This window comes from Carassius gibelio, chromosome B25, assembly GCF_023724105.1.
Source record: "Carassius gibelio isolate Cgi1373 ecotype wild population from Czech Republic chromosome B25, carGib1.2-hapl.c, whole genome shotgun sequence".
Lineage (NCBI taxonomy): Eukaryota > Metazoa > Chordata > Actinopteri > Cypriniformes > Cyprinidae > Carassius > Carassius gibelio.
In genome coordinates this window covers 7,487,978-7,508,891 of record NC_068420.1, presented here as the reverse complement: position 1 = coordinate 7,508,891, position 20,914 = coordinate 7,487,978, and the positions used below count along the sequence as shown (strand labels likewise).

Here is a 20,914-nt window from a genome sequence, read left to right as displayed (position 1 = left end):
TGTGGGTTCAATTCCCAGGGAACACACAAACTGGTAAAAAAAAAAGTTGGCTAAAATTGACTGCTATATGCATAAATGTAAATAAATGTAAAATTCATATTTGGATATTACAAATTTAGGATGTGCACAAGAATTGAAAGCTGCTTACGGCAGATCTCAGGGGTTCTCCAGTCCACACAAACACCTGCCTCATTGCAGGCTTGAGCATAAGCTGCCATAGCTGTACAGAAGCACTCACAATCTCCACCTGTGTCACATGCACATGAGTCCTTCACACAGTTTTCATAATATGGGTTAGGATCCACCTATAGGAAAAAGCATTTTCATACTTTCTGCTGAATTCCTGTGTACCACATTATAGGTAACATCATTTATTGATTTAAAATGCATTCAAACTGTACCTTGTTATGGCAGTGTTTGAATGCACCTTCACTGTCTTTTATGATGCTACATTGTAGTTTTGCCCATGGCTCTCGTTCAAGGTTCTTAAAGCATGGGTCAAAGTCTGGTGCAGCATCAGGGCAGGTGCCTAACACTTTCCAGCTGTCAACAAACTCAATTATATCTGTGGTTTGTAAACTGCCTTGAGTAGTAAAGTCATCTTTTCCATTTCCATTGAAATTTCCACATAGTCCACAAACACCTCCCTGTGAAAATATAAAGTCCATATACAGTACAACAATATATAACATTGATATCTTCCGTTTATATTGGTACAGTACTTATTAATTTTTTTTTAGAAAAATTATAGTTTTTAAATATTTTGAATTAAATCTCATGCTAACAAAGGCTGCATTTATTTGATCAAGATAATGTAGAAAAAAGGGGGAAAAATATTATTACAATGTAAAATAAGTATTTTCTAATTGAATAACAATTCCTGTCATGCAAAGCTGAATTTTCAGCATCATTAAACCAGTCTTTAGTGTCACATGATCGTTTCAGAAATCGTTATAATATCCTGCTATTTTTTTTCATGTGCTTTCCATTTTCAGTATTTCTTGATGAATAGAACGGTCAAAGAACAGCATTTGTTTGAAATAGAATTTACTAGAATACTACTTCACAATAGTATTTTTTTTTTTTTTTTTTTTACAAAAATGTTGAGAATAAGAGACTTCATTAAATACATTTAAATGTTGTAACATTTCCAGACTTTCCAAGAACAACTCACCATGTGTTGAGGTTGCAAAATGATGCGAACAGTTGTCCTGCGGTCCCACAAAACTGTCAGTCCAATATCAGCATCAATAACAAGGTACATCCCAATCATTGTCTTGTTGTAACTGATCTGTGGGCCACTTTCTGTATCAAATGCTGTTACATTCCCACCATAAAGCTCTAACTTAGTTCTCTGTAAGAGTTTGCAAGATTAAAAAAAAATAATAATTATAGTAATTTCAGAATGAATTTATGGTAATGTGGAATAGATACAAAATAAATATTTTGTTTTAACAGTGACTGCAATGTGTTGTAATGTGCATGGTATTCGAGTTTGTTCATACAGGGATCATATAGAAACCTAACCTTACCCCCAAAAGGATGACAACAGCCTTTGAGCATGTTGTCCCTGTTGTTCCACAAGGAATATTCTCAGTGATTACATGAAAAGTTCCTGTCTTATTTCCACATTTATCCTTAAAAACAAGAGGACATTACATTACCAACAACAAAAATATACATTATGCCACACATCTTACTGCCTCCTGATTAAAGTGTTTCATTTGTATAAAAAAAAAGGATTATACTAAATGTTAAATGCTTAGGGCCCTATCATACACCCGGCACAATGCGATGCAAGGCGCAGCACAAGTGTTTTTGATAGTTTCAGTCCGGCGCCGTTTGCATTTTTCCATCCAGAGCCACGTTGCTTAATTAGCAAATGTATTTGTGCTCCCATGGGCGTGGTGGTCTAAAAAAGAGGTGTGTTCAGGCGCATTGCTATTTTAAAGGTCCCGCTCTTCATGATCCCATGTTTTAAACTTTAGTTACTGTGTAATGTTGAGTATAAATAATATCTGTAAAATTCTAAAGCTCAAAGTTCAATGCCAAGCGAGATATTTTATTTAACAGAATTCGCCTACAACGAACAACCCGTTTGGACTACATCCCTCTACTTCCTGCATTAATGACATCACTAAAACAGTTTTTTGACTTACCTCTGCATACATGAATACACAAATAAGGGGGCGTGGTCTCATTGCGCTCCAATGGATAAGACGAAGTGTTGCGTTTGTGTTTGTCGCCATGACGTCGAAACGCTGTTATTTTCATCTCGCAGTCCAATCATTTTTGTTTTTGCCGTCCCAGTAGAGATCAATGGTTACAATTTATGTTTAACTCGGTTTCTGAAAATTATAATCCACATGTAAAACAAAATGTGTGCAGCACATTTTGCTGAGGACATCTTCCTCAATCTCAATCAGTTTAATGCCGGATTAGCACAAAGATTATTCTTGAAAGATGGAGCAGTTCCATTTTTGTCTGGAGAAGGCGTTGTTTATGGACCACAACCGGTAAGTGTATTTTATTATTTAAGTTGGTGCATTTAAAAGTTTCTGTAACTTATCACACAAAGGGCAACGCTGTTTAGCTTTGTTAACTAGATGTTAGGGCTGTGCAAAAAATCTAATGCAATTTTCATGAGCATCTCTTCAGTAAAAATGCTCCTGTGATTATACGTACATCTCCAGCAGTTTTCAAAACAAATCCTACCCACTTGCTTCTCAAAACTACTGCAAAACTAGCCCAATCGCATTTCCAGGAGGGCAGCATGCTCTAAGCTGCTGACGAATCACAACACAGGAACTGCTGGTACAATCAGAACTTGTTACGTATTTCTGAGGGAGGGACTTTATAGAAGACATCAGCCCGTTTTTATGACAGTGAAAACAGCGGTATACAGATATGTGAATTGTGTGAAAATTACTGTTTTTTTTTACATGCGAAACATGAACGCGTTATATTGCACAATGTAAACATAATCAAAGCTTCAAAAAAGCACGAAAAACGGGACCTTTAAGGAGGTGAATATAGAGTGCACCATAGACCAACTCAAACCTGGTCTAAAGTCAATGTCACAATATTTTTTTGTTATTTAACGAGCGCGTTGTTAGAAAATGTGCCTCTGGGTCGGTCCACAGTGCTTGTTGACTTTGCTTATAACACACAGGGATTTGCATCACACAAGCATGCCAAATATATATAAAAAAAGGATTACAGTGTAACAGAATATTATTGTGAGGCTACATAAATATAAAAATGTAATGATTTAATCATTAGAAGAATAAGGACAACCAATTGCAAAAATGCACCCCTGCGCACATCCCGTTTTGCAGAAGTGGATTTGGATATGCCCTGAGTGCACCTGTGCCATGCACTTCACGTTTAGAACATTAAAATAGGGCCCTTAATGTTTCACTATGATAGCAAGTTGTAAGTCTTAGAGGCATAGTAAAGGTACACAGAAAATAAAAGTACTTGTCTTGTAGTACCTCAGCAGCTATATAACTGCACTCTCCCCTGAATCCGAATCTCTGCTGGTCAAAAGTTTTATAATGTCCGCTTCCATATATTGTGCAGATGCCTGGACAGATATTCTTTGTACATGTCCATGTTCCGTGTTGACAAGTACTGTAACAAAGTAATACAGAAAGTGGACTCAAATCTATGTGAATCCACAGTGTTTTATGTTCAAACTTTTATAGTTGATGACTTTTTTTGTGTGTGGATTACGTGCATTGATAGATGCTTTTATCCAAAATGAACTACATTAAATACATTTTATCATATTTATTTCATCATACATTCCATGGTAATCAAACCTATGACCTGTTACCATCTACTATTTGAGTATCAGGAATGCCCAGAGCCAGACACTAGGAAGGGAGGGAATGCGGCCACAGTAATAATAATAATTATAAAAAAGTGGTGGGGTCTATTTTTGGATAATACACATTTACATTTTAGAAGAATTATCCAGATATGGATTCTGTGTGGGCCTAGTATTTATGGCTATTCAATCTAACTATACAAAAAGTGCTAATTAGTCATGGAAAAGACTGTAGCTTACACACCAGTTATTGCAGTCTACGGTTATCTCAGTCCCTGGTGCATAAAACTGTCCATTGTGAGGACATGGGCAGTCATAAGGGTTAACACAGTTTCCTCTGCCATCATCAAGTAGACCTGCAGGACACTGGCAGCCAGATTCACAGTCCTGCGAGAACTGTGGGTGTGGTTGGAAGACAAAGATAACAGAGAAAGAGAGAAAAAAAATTACTGTCAGATCTAGGGGAGTAAATATTAAAAAAAAAAAACATTTTATAATCAGGATGCAAAAAAGGCTAAGTAGGACCTTCCACAAGTACAGTGGGGAAAATATTTATCTGATCCCTGCTCATCTGGTAAGTTTGCCCACTTACAAAGAAATAAAGGGTCTGTAATTGTGTAATTGGTGCAGAAACCCTTTTTGACAAGCAGAGGAAAACCTTTTTTTTTTTTTTTTTTTTTTTTTGCAGTTGATCACCAGGTTTGCACACATCTCAGGAGGGATTTTGATCCACTCCTCTTTATAGATCCTCTCTAAATCCCTAATGTTTCAATTACATAGCTGTCGTTTGGCAACTCAAAGTTTCAGCTCCCACGGATTTTCTACTTCTTAAATTAGCAGGACTAATCTGTGTCCCACATGGGCACATAATCTGTTGGAACCAGAATTCTTGCTGGTTGGTAGGTGATCATTTACTTATTTCACTCACTAAAACGCAAATCAGTTTCTAACCTTTATATTTACATTTACATCAGTCATTTATCAGACGCTTTTATCTAAAGCGACTTACAGATGAGGACAATGGAAGCAATCAAAATCAGCAAAAGAGCAATACTATACATTATACAGGTGCTATAACAAAGTCTCAGTTAGCTTAATGCTAACTGAAACATTCTTTATAGCTCATTAAAAAATGTATCTTCTTGCCGTGTTCTGGATTAATTGGAAAAGTTTAATAGAACTGGCTGGAAGACCTGCAAAGAGAGCATTGCAATAGTCCAGCCTGCACAGAACAAGAGCTTGAACAAGGAGCAGCATGTTCCAAAGAAAGGGCCTGATCTTCTGGGTGTTGAATAAAGTAAATCTGCAGGATCGGACAGTTTTAGCAACATGGTCTGAGAAAGTAAGCTGATCATCAGTCATAACTCCAAAGTTTCTGGCTGTTTTTGAAGTTGTTATGATTGATGTGCCTAACTGGATGGTGAAATTGTGATGAAACGATGGGTATACTGGAACCAAAAGCAGTTCTGTCTTGTCAAAGTTGAACTGAAGGTGATGATCCTTCATCCAGCAAGAAATGTTTGTTAGACAAGCAGAGATGTGAGCAGCTATTGTTGGATCATCAGGATGGAATGAGAGGTAGAGTTGAGTGTCATCAGCATTGCAGTGGTATGAAAAGCCATGTTTCTGCATGACCTAACGATGCCATAGACAGAGAAGAGAAGTGGTCCAAGAACTGACCCCTGAGGCACCACAGTAGTTAGATGCTGTGACTTGGACACCTCAACTCTCCAAGATACTTTGAAGGATCTATCTGATAGGCAATACTCAAACCATTTGGAGTGCGGTTCCTGAGATGCCCTTTGCCAATAGGGTTGATAGGAGGATCTGGTGATTAACCATCTCAAAAGCAGCAGACAGATCAAGCAACATAAGTATTGAAGATTTGGATTCTGCTCTTGCCAGTCTTAGGGTTTCGGCAACTCAGAACAAGGCAGTCTCAGTTGAATGTCCACTTCTGAAGCCAGATTGGTTGCAGTCAAGGAGGTTGTTCTTTGTGAGAAATGCAGAGACTTGGTTGAACACAGCTTGTTCAAGTGTTTTTGCAATGGATGGAAGAAGGGAAACAGGTCTGTAGATGAGGGTTGGTTTCTTAACTTGTGGGTTTATACAAGCCTGTCTAAATGTTGTGGTAAAAACACCAGTGTGGAGGGATATGTTAATGATGTGAACGAGGGCAGGTACAACTGGAGGAGAAATGGCTTTAAGGAGATGATATGGAATAGGATCAAGCGGACAAGTAGTAGGATGATTAGAAAGAATGAGTTTGGAGACTTCTGCCTCAGAGAGTGAAGAGACGGATATGATTGAGTGTATGTTTGCTGGTAAGATGTGCTTTACAGATTGTGGTGAGGAAAATTGTGCACTGATGTTTTTAATTTTATTAATGAAAAACATGGCAAAGTCTTCAGCTATTAGAGTTGATGAAAGAAGGGGGAGGAGGAGGACAAAGGAGGGAGGAAAATGTTTTAAAGAGCATGCAGGAGTTTTTTTTTTTTTTTTTGGTTGAGATTATGTCTGTTAAAATAAACTTACCATAAACATTATAGACCTTTTAATTCTTTGTAAGTGGGCAAACTTACAAAATCAGAAAGGGATCAAATACATTTTTCCCCACTGTATAATGAATAAATAAATATTATAGGAACATTTACAATGAGGTTCTACATTTTTGCAACCCTGTTTTAAGTTGCAAAACCAATATTTGAGACACATATAATTTTAAAAGAATGAGTCCTGTATTTTTTAATTCTATAAAAACCTAGGTCTAAAACAAGCTTTGTCAGATTAGAAACTGGGCTTACACAATCCATTTCCTTTTGCATACAAGTCTGTGCACACAACAATCCATGTTCATCTGGACGTGCTGTACTGCAGTTGAAGAAAACCTTTGGAGGAGGACACTCTGCAGAATATACCAGACAGTGAAAAAAAAAGACTCATAGGAAAGAGTTTTATATTGGTGACCATATTTGGAGACTGTGCAACCATTTGACAGGATAATTATTTTGTGTGACCATAATTGTAGTTAACTCAATATAATTAATTCAATACAAGTTAGAATCACTCGTGGCATTATTTTGATCACCACACATTCCCTTAAAGGTGCCATATGCAAAAATTGAGGTAAAAATATCCATAACATGACCTACACGCATCAAAAGAATGAGAAGAAATGAGGGCGATGATGTCATAAAAAAAATGTCAAGTTAAAGTGCTGCAGAGACATCAACCTTAATTAGCATTAGCATTACTAGCCCCGGCCCGACATGTGTCGTAATACCAGTTTCGGCCATGGGTAGGCGGTATGCGGGCAACATAACCACCAGCCAACCTGCAATACACGAATAACTCGCACGGCTTGTGGGTGTGTACTTGAACCTGATGTCAATCGTGTGGAAAGTACAGCCCCCTACTTCATTTCAGTTCAGGGAAGAGAGAGAAATGATGTCTCAAGCCCTTGGCAAGAGATCCCTACCACCACCACTCGCTACAGGGAAACAACCGCGCTCGTAATCACAAATCAAATCCGATAAGAAAAGGAGCCGAATCAGAGTAAACATCGGCACTGCTTTCAATCACTGGAGACAACTGATGGACCATAAAGGGGGGGGTGAAATGCTCGTTTTCACTCAATATCCTGTTAATCTTGAGTACCTATAGAGTAGTACTGCATCCTTCATAACTCCAAAAAGTCTTTAGTTTTATTATATTCATAAGAGAAAGATAGTCTGTACTGATTTTTCCCGGAAAAACACGAGCGCCTAGAGGCGTGACGTGTGGGCGGAGCTAAAGAATCACGAGCGCGAGTAGGATTTTGTGTTGAGCGAGTCTGAAAGCTGTGACACAGATCCAGAGGCTGAAATTTAACAAGAGCAGCATCAGCAAAGGCTTCTCTATGTGGTATGTACTGAAACTGTATATATTTGCTTAGCGGTTTTGGAAAATGACTAAGTTCCACTTTGTCGTCTTTTTTTTTTTTTTTTTTTTTAAGCTGTACATGTGGAAAGTGCAGTTTGATAACAACATCGCATGTTGTTTACTTGATGTGCTTAAGCGCTGATAGCTAAGCTAACAACACAGAGATATTTGAAGCAGTTTTACTCACCGCCTGCGGTTCCAACACACGATCGTGACCCTTTATCGTTGGGATTGCATTATCCTTAAGAAATAAACGATGTGCAAATCCAGCGTCAACCTGGGCCTTGTTTGTAAAACAAGCATCTTCGAAATGCAGGGGAACAAACACAAACACTTGCACAACTCCGTTGATGCTCTGTAAAAATAAACTCCATCCACTGGTCCCTTAATGCTGTTTCTCTTTTGGTAATCTGTGCAGGGTTGTCTTGCCCTGGCAACCAAAAACACACTCCTTTTGTGACATTTCGCGACGCTCTCGCTCTGATCAGTGATTGTCTGTGCACAGCCTCTCTCTGCTCTGCTATACGGGAGCGCGCGCTCTTCCGGCAGACGCGCCCTTAGCACCCATATAAGGAAATTCCGCTCCATCTAACGTCACACAGAGCCATACTCGGAAAAAAACTTTCCGAAACTTGTGACAAACCGGAAGGAGTATTTTTGGAACTTTTGAAACTTTGTCCATGTTTAGCATGGGAATCCAACTCTTTAACAGTGTAAAAAACTCAGTATGCATGAAATAGCATTTCACCCCCCCTATAAAGAAATGAGGCTCGACTCCGAACTTGCAACATTTCTAACAGTAAGTTAGATGCTGTTAGTATTTCGCTAGAAGTTTGTTTTATATGTTTGTGTATTTGTTTTCGGGAAGTTATAACAGCAATGTATCAAAGGCTGTTCGATAAACGTGCTAATGTTAGCGATGGCTAACCGTAGCTGCATTTGATAATTAGCTAGCTATAACTTAACGTTACCCATTTTATTATATCATAACTAACCTGCTCTGTCTAGTATGTTGGTCTCCGTGTCCTCTTTGCTTCGTGGTTTTTCTGTGCGTGAAAAAATTGATGTGTGGCGTGAAAGCGTGTGAATGCTTGAGAGTTGGCACATCAGTTCCCAAGCAGAATAAAGGACAGGTTGATTATTGCTGTTTAGCGTTTGTATTACTCTATGATGTGTCCCTGTTTGCGTACAGGGACATAAAAAATTAATTAAAAGTGATACGTGGACCAAGGTGTCTGAGATTGTTCATTTTAAGTAAAGGATCCTAATATTTCGTCCACAACAATATTTAACTTATAACTCCTTGTGGTTAGTCTGCACGAGATCAACAGGCTTGTTTGCTTTACGGCCGCTTTAAATACAAAATAAGAATTCGATCTACGTCACAAATCTTTCTGCAGCGTCGTGAGCAGAGCGGCAAGAGCGACTTTTGATGCTCTTGACGCCGGCGGTGTGAACGCACAGTTAAGCTTCGGCTATGGCTGTAGTGTTGTTGTGAAGGTAGGGGCGGAGCATAGAGACTATGCCGTTTCTCGTTTGTTACTCTAGAGTAGACCAATTCACTTCATTGAGGCATACTGCCCCCATCTGTTATGGAACGTGGAGTATGACTTGATTTTTTTTTGACAAACATTACAGATGGCACCTTTAACTGCTTTAACACCTTTTGATTAAAGTTTTGGGTGTCAAAGAGAGGTATCCAAAAGTGTTTTGTCTTACCCACAATTGGAGGTTTCCAGGACAGACAGCGGAATGTTCCATTCACACAAACACTGGAGAGGAAGTTTTAAGGTTTTAAGATCATAGTTTGTATATTATTTGTACAGTGTATATTTTAACATTTTTACAACTACTGAATAAAACGAATGTCATGCACTCACCAATGTTCATTCTTAATGTTAATAGATGTGCCAGGTTGGACTGTCACGCCATTGTTGTAACATGGGCATTTTTCCATAGGTACACACAGTCCATTCTGATCCTGGTAAAGTCCCTCTGGACATGCGCATCCGTCAACGGGCACAAAGTCAACGCTGCAGCTTTGGCGCTCAGAGGCAAGAGACAGACAGGTACGCTGACAGCCTTGCAGCTCATAGGAGTAGTTCTGGGAGGCCGGGCAATTCTCTGTGTATTTTTCTGAGGGGATCATTTTGAAAGGGGTTGTGTCTTAAAGATGCATGTTGCCCTCTGCAAAACCCAAATAGCTGAGCTCTTTCAAAATTAGAACTAAAAGAATCTAACCTAAAAAAAAAACTGTGTCTATGTGGGTGTACTGCCTGTTAATCAGTTATATCCCACTGTCCACACAATGATTGTTTCTCCTCTTTAAATATATATTTAGCTTGTAATATATGTGACCATTACAGAGCATGTAGTTTAAGTTTACCATATATTGTAAATGGTCTGATATAAAGTAAAGGACAACAGCTAACTTTAGTAAATATCTGATTGACCACTGATCAATCAGAATCAAGTATTCCAGAGCCCTATAATAAGTGATACGATTATTTATTAAATTTACAGACCCAATGGAAGAGGTATTAGGAAGGCCTGTCAAACATTTTGAACACATTTCATATATCCACATATATTTTTAATTTATCCCATCTTTTACTAGGTTGCTTGCAGCATTAACATTTTATTTGTACCAGAAACAATGTTGAAAATCTGTTTTGAACTTCTATTGAGGATGGCAAAAGCTAGTAAAATGCATTCATTACATTTTTTTCTGAATTCAACATACAGTAGTACAGTGTCACTAGACCTCTTTTGGGGGGATTATAATAGCAATTCTTATAGATGCTTTCATTAACTTTCTTTGTCACAAAACACCTTGAAATACAATAGGATGTATTAGTTTTTACCTCAATCTCACTTCCCCAAGTGATATTTGGAATATACGCTAATAGTTTGGCATTCTGTGTTTTGATATGTGAGAAATTGTGAGTTTATTTAAGGGAGGTTTTGACCTAGTTACACCTAAATCCCAAAAAAATTTCAGCTTAGATGATGCAATTACATCTTTCTGACAAAAGAATCTGCTTTCAGCCATCTTACCACACACAATTTCTCTCCAGCCTTGGAGGATTATTCCTTTGGATGCACAGGCCCGTGCATATGAGGAGAACACTGTACACAGACAGTCCTCACTCTTCTCACAGGTACAGCTGGAGTATTTGCATCTCTAAAAGCACATAGACATGTTGCGTCACTGCATGTTGTGGAAAGCAGGGGAAATGTTCATTTCAATTTGGAAAATTAGTCATACTTTGTAGTAGCTGTCTGGATTGACAGTGGTGTGACATTGGGCAAAAAGGCTCCCCTTTTCCTTCATCTGGGAACACCAATACTCAGCATAGTGCTCTAAAGGCATTGTAACATACAAGGTTACAGGTACATGCATATGATAAGCCCTCCTATAAAATTATTACACAAAGTAAATGGTACCCCATCTACAGTATGCAAAAAGTCTCTTACCGATGTCACTGCTGTAGGAACAGGGGTCGTCTAGTCTTTCAGTACGGTCGGGGCAGTTGGACTGTGTCTTCCAGGCATTTGCGAAGGAAACCGCTGTACCCTCTACCACTCCCTGAGGAGTCTCCAGATCATCTGACAGCACTTTGTTAAAATTTCCACAGATACCTGCAGAAACCAATGACATATTCAATTTTAAATATTATTACACTTTGAATAAAAAGACCCCCAGTGTTCAAGGCTATGCATGAAAGGTATATCACTGGTAATGTGATGTATTGACTACTTAATTCAAATTCAAGATTTCATGTGTTGTTGTTTTTTTAAATCTCACCACAAGTCTTGCCCTGGAAGCTTTGGTCCACAGTGATGTAGACCTGCATAAGAGGCACCAGCTGTACCTGCACCTGCAGCCCAAAGGTGGTCTGAAGCATGATGTGAAACGATGATGGCATGAACACTGTGAAGTCAGCTGAGAGAAAACCATTGAAGAGTGTGAAAAAATGCTTCAAAAAAATATCAGCCTTCACAAACAAGTTTCAACACACATTTTAAAACACACAGAGAGAAAAAACACAAAGCGCCCCTCTTTTACCTGTCGTGTAAGGAAGTGAAACTATTGCATTTTGTTGAACTGTGCCATCAGCTTTAATCACTAGACGCTAATGAAGAAAGACATAGTGTCACTGTATGTTCATATGTTGAGCAATTTATCAACTACTAAAAACTGGGATATTTCTTCCATTACAAGCAAGAAAAAAGCCAAATCAATAAGATTTGTTTTTTTATGTGAAGGAATGTACTCACATGGTTCTTGTCATTGTTAAACATCACTTCTATAGATTTCAAGCAGGTGTCAGTATTAAGGCTAACACAAGGAACAATCTGACCCAGTATGATGAACTTTGATTCCTCAAAGTCCTACAAACACACATGGAGTTTACAAAGTGCAGAATTAATTACTAAGAATTGTATTTGTTATTTGCAGTGTTTATTAAAATACCATGACATGACTGAATGCAAACAAATTATAAATTCTAATGTAAATGTCTTGGCAATTAAATAAGGTGTAGCCAGTAACTAAAACACACTTTTGAGAGCACATAGTTGCAATCTCCATGGAAAGTGAATTCTTTCCCATCAAATGTTGTAAAGTGAGATCCTTCTTCTACTGCGCACAAGCCAGGGCCAGGGATACTTGTACAGATCCAGTTTCCCTCCTTACATATGCTGAGTTATGCAAAAGAATTACAAACAGACAGTGTAAACAACTAGCTTTAGGACTATACATATACATTATATAGTAATGTAACAATGGTGTCCAGCAGGGATCCTCAAATCTGGCACACGAAATCCACTTTTCTGCAGAGTTTAGCTCTAACCCTAATCAAACACACCTGAACAAGCAAATCAATGTCTTCAGCATCATTACAAAATCACAGGTAGGTGAGTTTGGTCAGGGTTGGAGCTAAACTCTGGAGCGCATTAACCCTCCAGGGAAAGATTTAAGGAACCCTGGTATACAGCATGTTTTATTGGTTAATTAAAGACATGTTAAGAGTGAATTGTGTTTTATTACCATTCCGCGTTATGTTTGTAGAGAACCTCTCCTGTGCTGTAGATGCGGTCATGCTTACACTGACACTCTTCCACCGGGATGCAGCCCATGTTTGAGATTTCATCAAACACAGTTCCTATAACAGTTCAAATACAGTTCCTAAACAGTACTTTTAAAACTGCGTTTTGAGAAAAAGGTTATGATCTCACATATAACATATCATTTTATTTAATTCTGTATACATGATGGAACTAAAAATCAATTCAATATTATGAATTAGGGACTGACCTGGTGGGCAGAAGCAGCCATCAATGTTGTGTTGCTCACACAGTGTGTTCGTGTCTTTGTGCAAGCATGTGTCCATACAAGGGGAGCCGCTTTCAGAATGTACCATATTGTAGGGGCATTCCACAGCTGCATAGGGATGCAAGTGATACAGTCTTTACAATGGCAATTAATGAATAATTCAAAACCACAAGAAGTAAAAGCAAATAAAAAGCTCATGAGAGAAGAATCATGGGACATCCACCAGAGCTCAGTGGTAGTTATTACCGCAGAAGTCAGCTCTTCTCCAGGTCGGCGGAGTTCCCCCAGCGTGGGAACATTGACGTGAATATTCAGACAGAGTCGCACAGAGCGTGGAGTTGTCATTATCTTCAGGCTGATACAAGCACATGTCATTCATACAGGCCTCGATATACGGCTCAGGTTTCAAAATCTTGTTACAGGAGAACCAGTCTGCATCTTTCAAAAGGTCATCACAATCTTTCCGCTGTAGTGATACAGGTAAAGTGTGTTTTTAACCCTTATCCTTAGAGGTCCACTGACCAATACAGATAGCTTTTGCAACTTACATGTTTTTCAGAATGATCTACTAAATTCTGCTCATCGTCTTCTTCAGAGGGATTTTTGCAATCCACCATAGGGTTGGGAACTTTGTGCTTGTTCCCAAACTCAATGTAGCCTACCTCTCGTTCATATCCTAACTCTTAATTGAATAATATAAGACATGGATTAAACAAAGACAAGAATTACAAAAAATATGATGAAATAAGGCAGAAGTCAGTCAATTATAGTCAATCTACTCACCTGATTGAATAAACTCATTATAAATTGGAGCCCCATTGAAATCACCACACAATCCACATGTGCGATTTGAAAATTTGGAATCCAGCTCCACCTACAACAGCATCACATGGAAAGACAGCATTTCACAGCCCCAACATCATGGCATTATTGATTAGACTTAATATTATTTTAAGCTAAGGCCTACTGTATAGTTGTATCAGTATTTGCTTCCAGTTCAGTGCACATCTTATTGGCCAATATCTACACAACGTACCATCAATCCATCATAAGATACTGTATGAATTATAAATATCTACAGTTAATTTGAATAGTTTACACAAAATTTTCTATTTATAAATGCCGGGTTAACATTACTGATTTTGGTGTCATATGACTGATTAGACAAACTAATGTGTACAACAAAAAAAAAAAAGTTTTGATGGCAATCGTGGCCTAATGGATAGACGTGATGGAAGCGAGTAAGTAGGAGCTATGCAGGTTAACCTCAATACCCTGATCAATACCAAGAGACATGCTAGTGGCTGCAGTCTTTAGTCTCCTTGTAAGTGCATCTGCTTCCCGTGTCAGAGACTTGGGTTCGATACCTACAGAACAAGAACGTGGTGTGGCAATGAGTGGCAATGAGAACCTGGGAAAGAGGGGTTACATAGAGAGTCGGACTTGTAACCCAAAGGTGGCGGGTTTGAGGCTCCAGCAGGGATTGTAGGTGGGGGGGAATTAATAAACATCAATAGTACGACTGAGGTGAGACCTTTGCATTGGCTGCCCACTGGTGTGTGTTCTCGTGTGTGTGTGTGCATGTTTGTTCCCTACTCACTGGTGTTCCAAGAATGAGAGAGCATACTTGACCACACTTCCTTTCCTTTCCTTTCCTTTCCTTTCCTTTCCTTTCCTTTCCTTTCCTTTCCTTTCCTTTCCTTTCCTTTCCTTTCCTTTCCTTTCCTTTCCTTTCCTTTCCTTTCCTTTCCTTTCCTTTCCTTCCCTTCCCTTCCCTTCCCTTTCCTTCCCTTCCCTTCCCTTCCCTTCCCTTCCCTTCCCTTCCCTTCCCTTCCCTTCCCTTCCCTTCCCTTCCCTTCTAAAACTGAGAGGCAAAAATGACTCACCATGACTGCATCTTTTTTGTTCCAGATCACAGTTATGCCCATTTTTGAATGGAGTCTCATGTAAATTGTTTTCTCTTCCACAAGAATCCCTGCGACATGCACGGGCAGCAATTTACTAAAACAAAAGAAAAGTCTCAAATGAAAACTAATTTACATTTTTATCTATTTTGTATTTGCTGAGGGAGGAAGCAAGCAGCACATCAGTTCCCCTCAATCTTACTTTTCTCCATTGACGATGACCTTGTCTGCAGTGATTTCGACAGTGATGTCATTGATGTTAACCTGGACTCTGCTGATCTTTGGGCTGCTGGTGTGTTCTGTTCTCTTCACGTGAACTGAGAACTGGTGAATGAGGCTTTGGCAGTCGGAGACCAGGTTATACTCGCATGTGCCTGGGAACTGATAAAAGTCCCCATCGAAAGTTTTGAAGTGGAAGTTTCCCCACATGCTACAGATGTTGTTGACATGGTTACTGGCACGAACTGGAACAAAATAGCCTAAAAGAGAATGTTAAGACTTACTCCAGTGTTCACATATAGTATGTTATGCATTGAACATGGTTTTGCTTAAACTTTTCATCCTTTGAGATGTTATATGAAGTTTATAGAATAAAATCCAATCATGAAAATAACTCTCAGGGAGTCACGTGACCCACCGATTGCAATGGAGGTGTAGTTTGATTGCTCTCAGACTCGGTATCCTGAATTTATCTGTTCTCAGTAAACCACCAACGTTTGATTCGTTTTTGATTACTTTGCTAACAGGGCAACGAATAAGGATGCCAAAACATCAATTAACACTGGCCTCCCCGGAGAAAAAGCGAGTTAAAGACCCTAATTGTGTTCCTGAGGGGGAACTTCGCGCCATTGTTGCTGATGAGCTAAAGATGCACCTCAGCTTAATTAGAGAGCTGTTTAAAGAAGAATTTTTATTACCTAACATGCAAAAATGTCCATCTCGCCCCTATACAAGAGTCTCATTTGAAAGCAGCTGACGTGCATCGCTTTCAAAATAGGTACTTTAAAGTGATATGCTCCTCTTCGGCTGCCAACAAAACTAAAGGAGTGCTGATTGTGTCTAAGCATAATTTTGATTTCTCAATTATAAGATTGGGTGGAGATACAGAAGGCCGAGTCACTTATGCTGTTGGTTCCATAAATAATACTAAATCTGCTTTTGTGTCTGTATATGCACCCACCAAGGGTGATCCCTTATTTTTTCAAGAACTTTTACATTTAGTTGTGAGTTTAGAGGACTTGTGGTTCTAGGGGGCGATTTTAATACTGTGTTGGATCCCCAGTTAGATAGATCTCATGCCTCTAAGGCTGATTCAATAATTTCTGGGTGTTTAAATTCATTTTTGCGGCACAATAACATATGTGATGTCTGGCGTTTGCAAAATGACGGTGTTAAGGATTATACATTTTTTTCAGCTCGTCATAAGAGCTATTCAAGGATTGATTATGTACTTATGTCCCCTTCTCTTATTCCCTTTATTAGTAAAGTTAATATTCTGCCACTTCTTTTATCGGATCATTCTCCAGTAATTACATCTTTAACCGCAGTATCGTTGGACTCCAGACACAATCGCTGGAGATTCAACACCTCCTTATTACAAGACCGTACATTTGTGGATTAACTACGCAACTCCTTGAAAGAGTTTTTGCAGATCAACAAAGATTCAGCCTCTAACCCCCAGGTATTGTGGGAAACCACTAAATGTTTTATTAGGGGTAAATGTATAAGCTTTTCATCTTTTAATAAAAAGCGTAGAGAGAGCCGTAAAATTGAATTAGAAAATCAAATCAGTTTACAAGAAAAAGAACTAAAAGGTAAATTTTGCGAATCTAAAGCTAAAGAAATTAAAGTTTTTAAATCAGAATTAAAATCTATATATTTACATCGAGCAGAATTCATCATTCATCGTACAAGACATTCTTATTATTTCCATGGAGAGCGCTCTTCTAAGCTTTTGGCTTTCAGGCTGAAAGATGCTGAATCTAAGGCCAGAATATCAGCTATAAGGCATGAGGGTACAGTATATACTCAACCTAAGGGCGTAAATAGGACATTTGAATCCTATTACAAACATTTGTATACTTCCGAATCCAGCACTGACCCAACTAATTTTGATTTATTCCTTAAACATCTAAATCTTCCTAAATTAAATGACTCTCAACGCAGTGTATTAGATAGCCCATTGACAGTCGGGGAATTCAAATCGGCCCTGGATTCCATGAGCAGTAATAAGGCCCCTGGGTTAGATGGGATTGCCCCAGAGTTACTGAAGATATTATGGGATATAGTAGCACCCTTGATTCTCAACTCTCTTATAGTTTTGCTGCAGAAGAAAGGGAAGGACCCACTTGAATGCTCTAGTTATAGGCCAATTAGACTTCTGTCCACAGACTCCAAGCTGATGGCAAAAGTTTTGGATCTAAGATTGGATAGATGTGTAGGAGATTTGATAAGCCATGATCAATCAGGTTTTATAAGGGGGAGATTAGCGGCAGACAATATACGTAGGCTTCTTCATATTGTGCAACGAACAGACTCCTATAAAGCTTCTTCTGCAGTCCTTTCTCTGGATGCAGAGAAAGCTTTAGAACGAATTGAGTGGAATTTTTTGTGGTCTATCCTAGAGCATTTTGGATTTGGCTCTATTTTCTTGCGAGCTGCCAAAACAATTTATTTTAATTGTTCAGCCAGGGTACTTACTGGTTCTTCTATTTATCCTTCCTTCTGTCCTGGCAGGGGCACTCGTCAAGGATGTCCCCTGTCACCTTTGCTTTTTAATTTATCATTGGAGCCTCTGGCCCAAGCGATTAGACAATGCCCTGCAATAGCACCTATAAGCTGTATGAATACGTCTCATAATATTTCACTCTATGCTGATGACGTTTTGTTGTATGTATCAAACATCACAGATTTGGTTAATGAATGCAAAAAATTATTTGATACATTCGGTAAACTGTCCGGTTATAAAATTAACTGAAGCAAATCAGTACTTCTGCCCCTCAATCTAGCTGCCAAATCAGAGATTCAGGCCTTCCTTAATATGATTCCTGTTAGTGACCAGTTTAATTATCTTGGAATTATCTCGCATCTCCAAGTGGAAGTATCAGTCTCTCCTTGATAAGATCAAATCTTCTCTGTTGGTCTCCACTCTGCTTGGCGCTGCATGGTAGGATAACCACTATTAAGATGAACATACTTCCAAGGGTAAGTTTCTTATTTTCAGTATTACCTCAGGCACCACCTATTGATTATTTCAAAAAGCTTAATACAGCAGTAACAAAATTCTTATGGAATAATAAAAGGCCTAGGATTCCACTTAAATCTATGCACTGGCTAAAACCTCATGGTGGCTTATCCCTACCAGATCTAGCATACCAAATGAGACCGCTTAGGACTTGGATGGATGCTGACTCCCCTGTGCCATGGCGGGTTCTAGAAGCTAATATTATTTACCCATTACATCTACAAGATTTATCCTTTACTAATGTATCGAAGAAAGAGCTGGAAAAGTTTGGCCCAATTATAAGCAATTCTATTAAAATCTGGAATGCAGCAGAAAAGATTATGGGAGTTTCAAACCTCTACTGTGAATCTACCCCCATATGGCATAATAATAATCTTTGTACTGGTAACAAGCTGTTCGTTTCTAAATGCTGTGTTGAATGTGGTATTTACACTTTAAAAGATCTATACAATGATTATGGGCTCAAGTCCTTTCAGATTCTAAAATATGAATTCTCTCTCCCAGGATTCTCCCTTTTCTTGAATTTAAGATTGAGATCTGCATTGAAAGCATATGGTGTACCCTGGTTGACTAAACTATCTCCTCATCCTATGATAAACTGGATAGATTCGAGTATGGATTCTAGAGGTATTGTGAGTATAATTTATAAATTGCTTGTGGTGCGACAGTACTCAAATATTCCGATTGAGAGCTTCTGGGAGAGGGAACTTGACTCTCTGATTGACTGGGACATTGTCTAGTGAAATTGTTTTGCTACCTCAAAGAACCCAGCACATCAAATGATTCATTATAAGTTAATCTATAAGGCGTATGCCACCCCCTGTTTATTATATAAAATTAAAAGAAAGCCTGACCCCTTATGTCACCTATGCAGCAGTGCAATTCAAGGTACATATATGCATATGTTCTGGGACTGTTCTAGAATTGAGATGTTTTGGTCCTAGGTTCAGGACATATTGACTGATCTTCTAAAGACTCAGATTCAAAAGGATCCAGTGCTTTTTCTTTTGTTGGATGATTCCTCGCTATCACTGTCTGTCAATCAGATGAGGATTTTGTCTGCTGCCCTCATTGCTGCCAAAAAGGTTATCCTGAAACTTTGGTTTGAGCCATCTATACCAGCTACGTCTACTTGGATGTCCTATCTGCTGGACATTGCTCTTTTGGAGTGCATGGTGCATGGAGCCACCAGAAGGACAATACAGTTTTGGTTGGACCTTGTTGAGACTTGATCAGATCTCTTGAAATCTTGAGAGGTATTGGTTATACAGTACATCTAAACAATGATTCCCCTCTCGCTCTCTTTATTTATTTATTTATTATTTTTCTTCTTATCTCTGTATCTTATGAATGTGGGTGGATCTTGGGCTTTGTTGTAAAGTTATAAATCTAAATTGTTTAAGAAATAAAGAATAAAAATAAAAAGAACTCTACACTCTTTTTGTTTATTGTTTTTAGTTTGCTTATAAATTATTTTAGTCCTTACATTATTTATTTTTTGTGACATGTCACAATATCCTCAGCACCTTTTTTCAATAAAATGTTGCTCATTAATTTAATGTGTAGGTTGATGTTTCTTCAACAAGATAAAAAAAAAAGAAAAAGTTAATTGCATCTTTTTCTCAGAATTTAGATTTTTTTCACAATTCTGAGAAAAAGTGAGAACTCCAGATATAAACTGACTGTTGTTCTCGCAATCCTTTGTGAAAAATAAGGAACCTCATTTTTGCCATGGTATAAAATAATGATAAGGTAATTGCAACTCACATTTCAGACCAAACTTCACAAATCATCAGAATTGTGAGGAGAAAAAAGTCTAAATTGTTAAATACAAACGTACAATAGTGATAAAAACGCCTGAATTGAGAGATGCAATTACCTTTTTCATTCTTTTATCCCATGGTCAGAATATGCTTCCATACCTTAAACAAATTGGTACATCTCATAATCCTTAAATACAATATGTTTACCTGATGGTGTTGTTGGCCACATAGTCAAGTCATTAGAATCTCCCGTTACTCCATAATCCTCCATAAAACCTTTAAACATAAGACAGATACAGTCATATTGTGTTGCGAATATTGTGAGCGTTTTTTTGCAGTATCAAATCTTATTTTTGTATTATTTTTCTAACCTGCTTGTATCAGCTGTTGCCCCACCAGTAGGACGACCCATCTCAGCATCCACATCTGGGACATCCTCACAGCCCCCATGGAGAAAACAGCCATCTTCAACAGCTAATGTGAGCTACCTGTCAAGACTTATCTTTTTATAGTGAATGCTAGTTTTCTTTTTAAGGATGTAGTTTGTTATCAGAAGGAGGATCCCAGAATATACATTACCATAGAATTTTAAATAAATGTTTACTGGCTTATAGCTGTTTATGACTAAACACTGTCATGGAAAAAAATGCATTTAAACTGAAAAAACTCAAACAAAACAAGCATGTGAGACTTGATGGTGGGGAGGCAACATTTTTCTTGAGAAGTTGCACAGTAAAATGCAAAGTTAAACTAATATCTATTAAGCTTGTTCTGGGCTAGCAGGATACAGTTGCATTTATTTATTACATTTAGGCCATTATTTATTATTAAAGCATTATTATTTAATGTTATTTTGTCTATTTTTGCTCCACATGTTTTAATAATCACAAATACACAGCAAGTAACACACTG

At 38.3% G+C, this 20,914-nt stretch overlaps 1 protein-coding gene across 1 annotated transcript in view; it reads right to left on the bottom strand.

Annotated features, from left to right (window-relative positions):
• The window catches only part of LOC128014042 (mucin-2), a 35,355-nt gene extending 14,888 nt beyond the window's left edge, over positions 1-20,467 (bottom strand). Inside the window, exons 1-25 of the mRNA XM_052597282.1 lie at positions 20,374-20,467; positions 20,210-20,278; positions 15,198-15,459; positions 14,978-15,092; positions 13,875-13,965; positions 13,640-13,767; positions 13,338-13,557; positions 13,074-13,199; positions 12,807-12,921; positions 12,319-12,457; positions 12,035-12,148; positions 11,823-11,889; positions 11,562-11,699; positions 11,231-11,395; positions 11,022-11,116; positions 10,811-10,937; positions 9,634-9,889; positions 9,473-9,525; positions 6,637-6,737; positions 4,077-4,228; positions 3,495-3,633; positions 1,533-1,637; positions 1,175-1,354; positions 402-647; positions 149-305 (exon numbers count right to left, since the gene is read on the bottom strand). Coding sequence (XP_052453242.1) covers positions 149-305; positions 402-647; positions 1,175-1,354; positions 1,533-1,637; positions 3,495-3,633; positions 4,077-4,228; positions 6,637-6,737; positions 9,473-9,525; positions 9,634-9,889; positions 10,811-10,937; positions 11,022-11,116; positions 11,231-11,395; positions 11,562-11,699; positions 11,823-11,889; positions 12,035-12,148; positions 12,319-12,457; positions 12,807-12,921; positions 13,074-13,199; positions 13,338-13,557; positions 13,640-13,767; positions 13,875-13,965; positions 14,978-15,092; positions 15,198-15,459; positions 20,210-20,278; positions 20,374-20,467 — 3,454 coding nt within the window. The remainder of the gene's footprint in view (positions 1-148; positions 306-401; positions 648-1,174; positions 1,355-1,532; positions 1,638-3,494; positions 3,634-4,076; positions 4,229-6,636; positions 6,738-9,472; positions 9,526-9,633; positions 9,890-10,810; positions 10,938-11,021; positions 11,117-11,230; positions 11,396-11,561; positions 11,700-11,822; positions 11,890-12,034; positions 12,149-12,318; positions 12,458-12,806; positions 12,922-13,073; positions 13,200-13,337; positions 13,558-13,639; positions 13,768-13,874; positions 13,966-14,977; positions 15,093-15,197; positions 15,460-20,209; positions 20,279-20,373) is intronic.
• Positions 20,468-20,914: the final 447 nt, after the last annotated feature.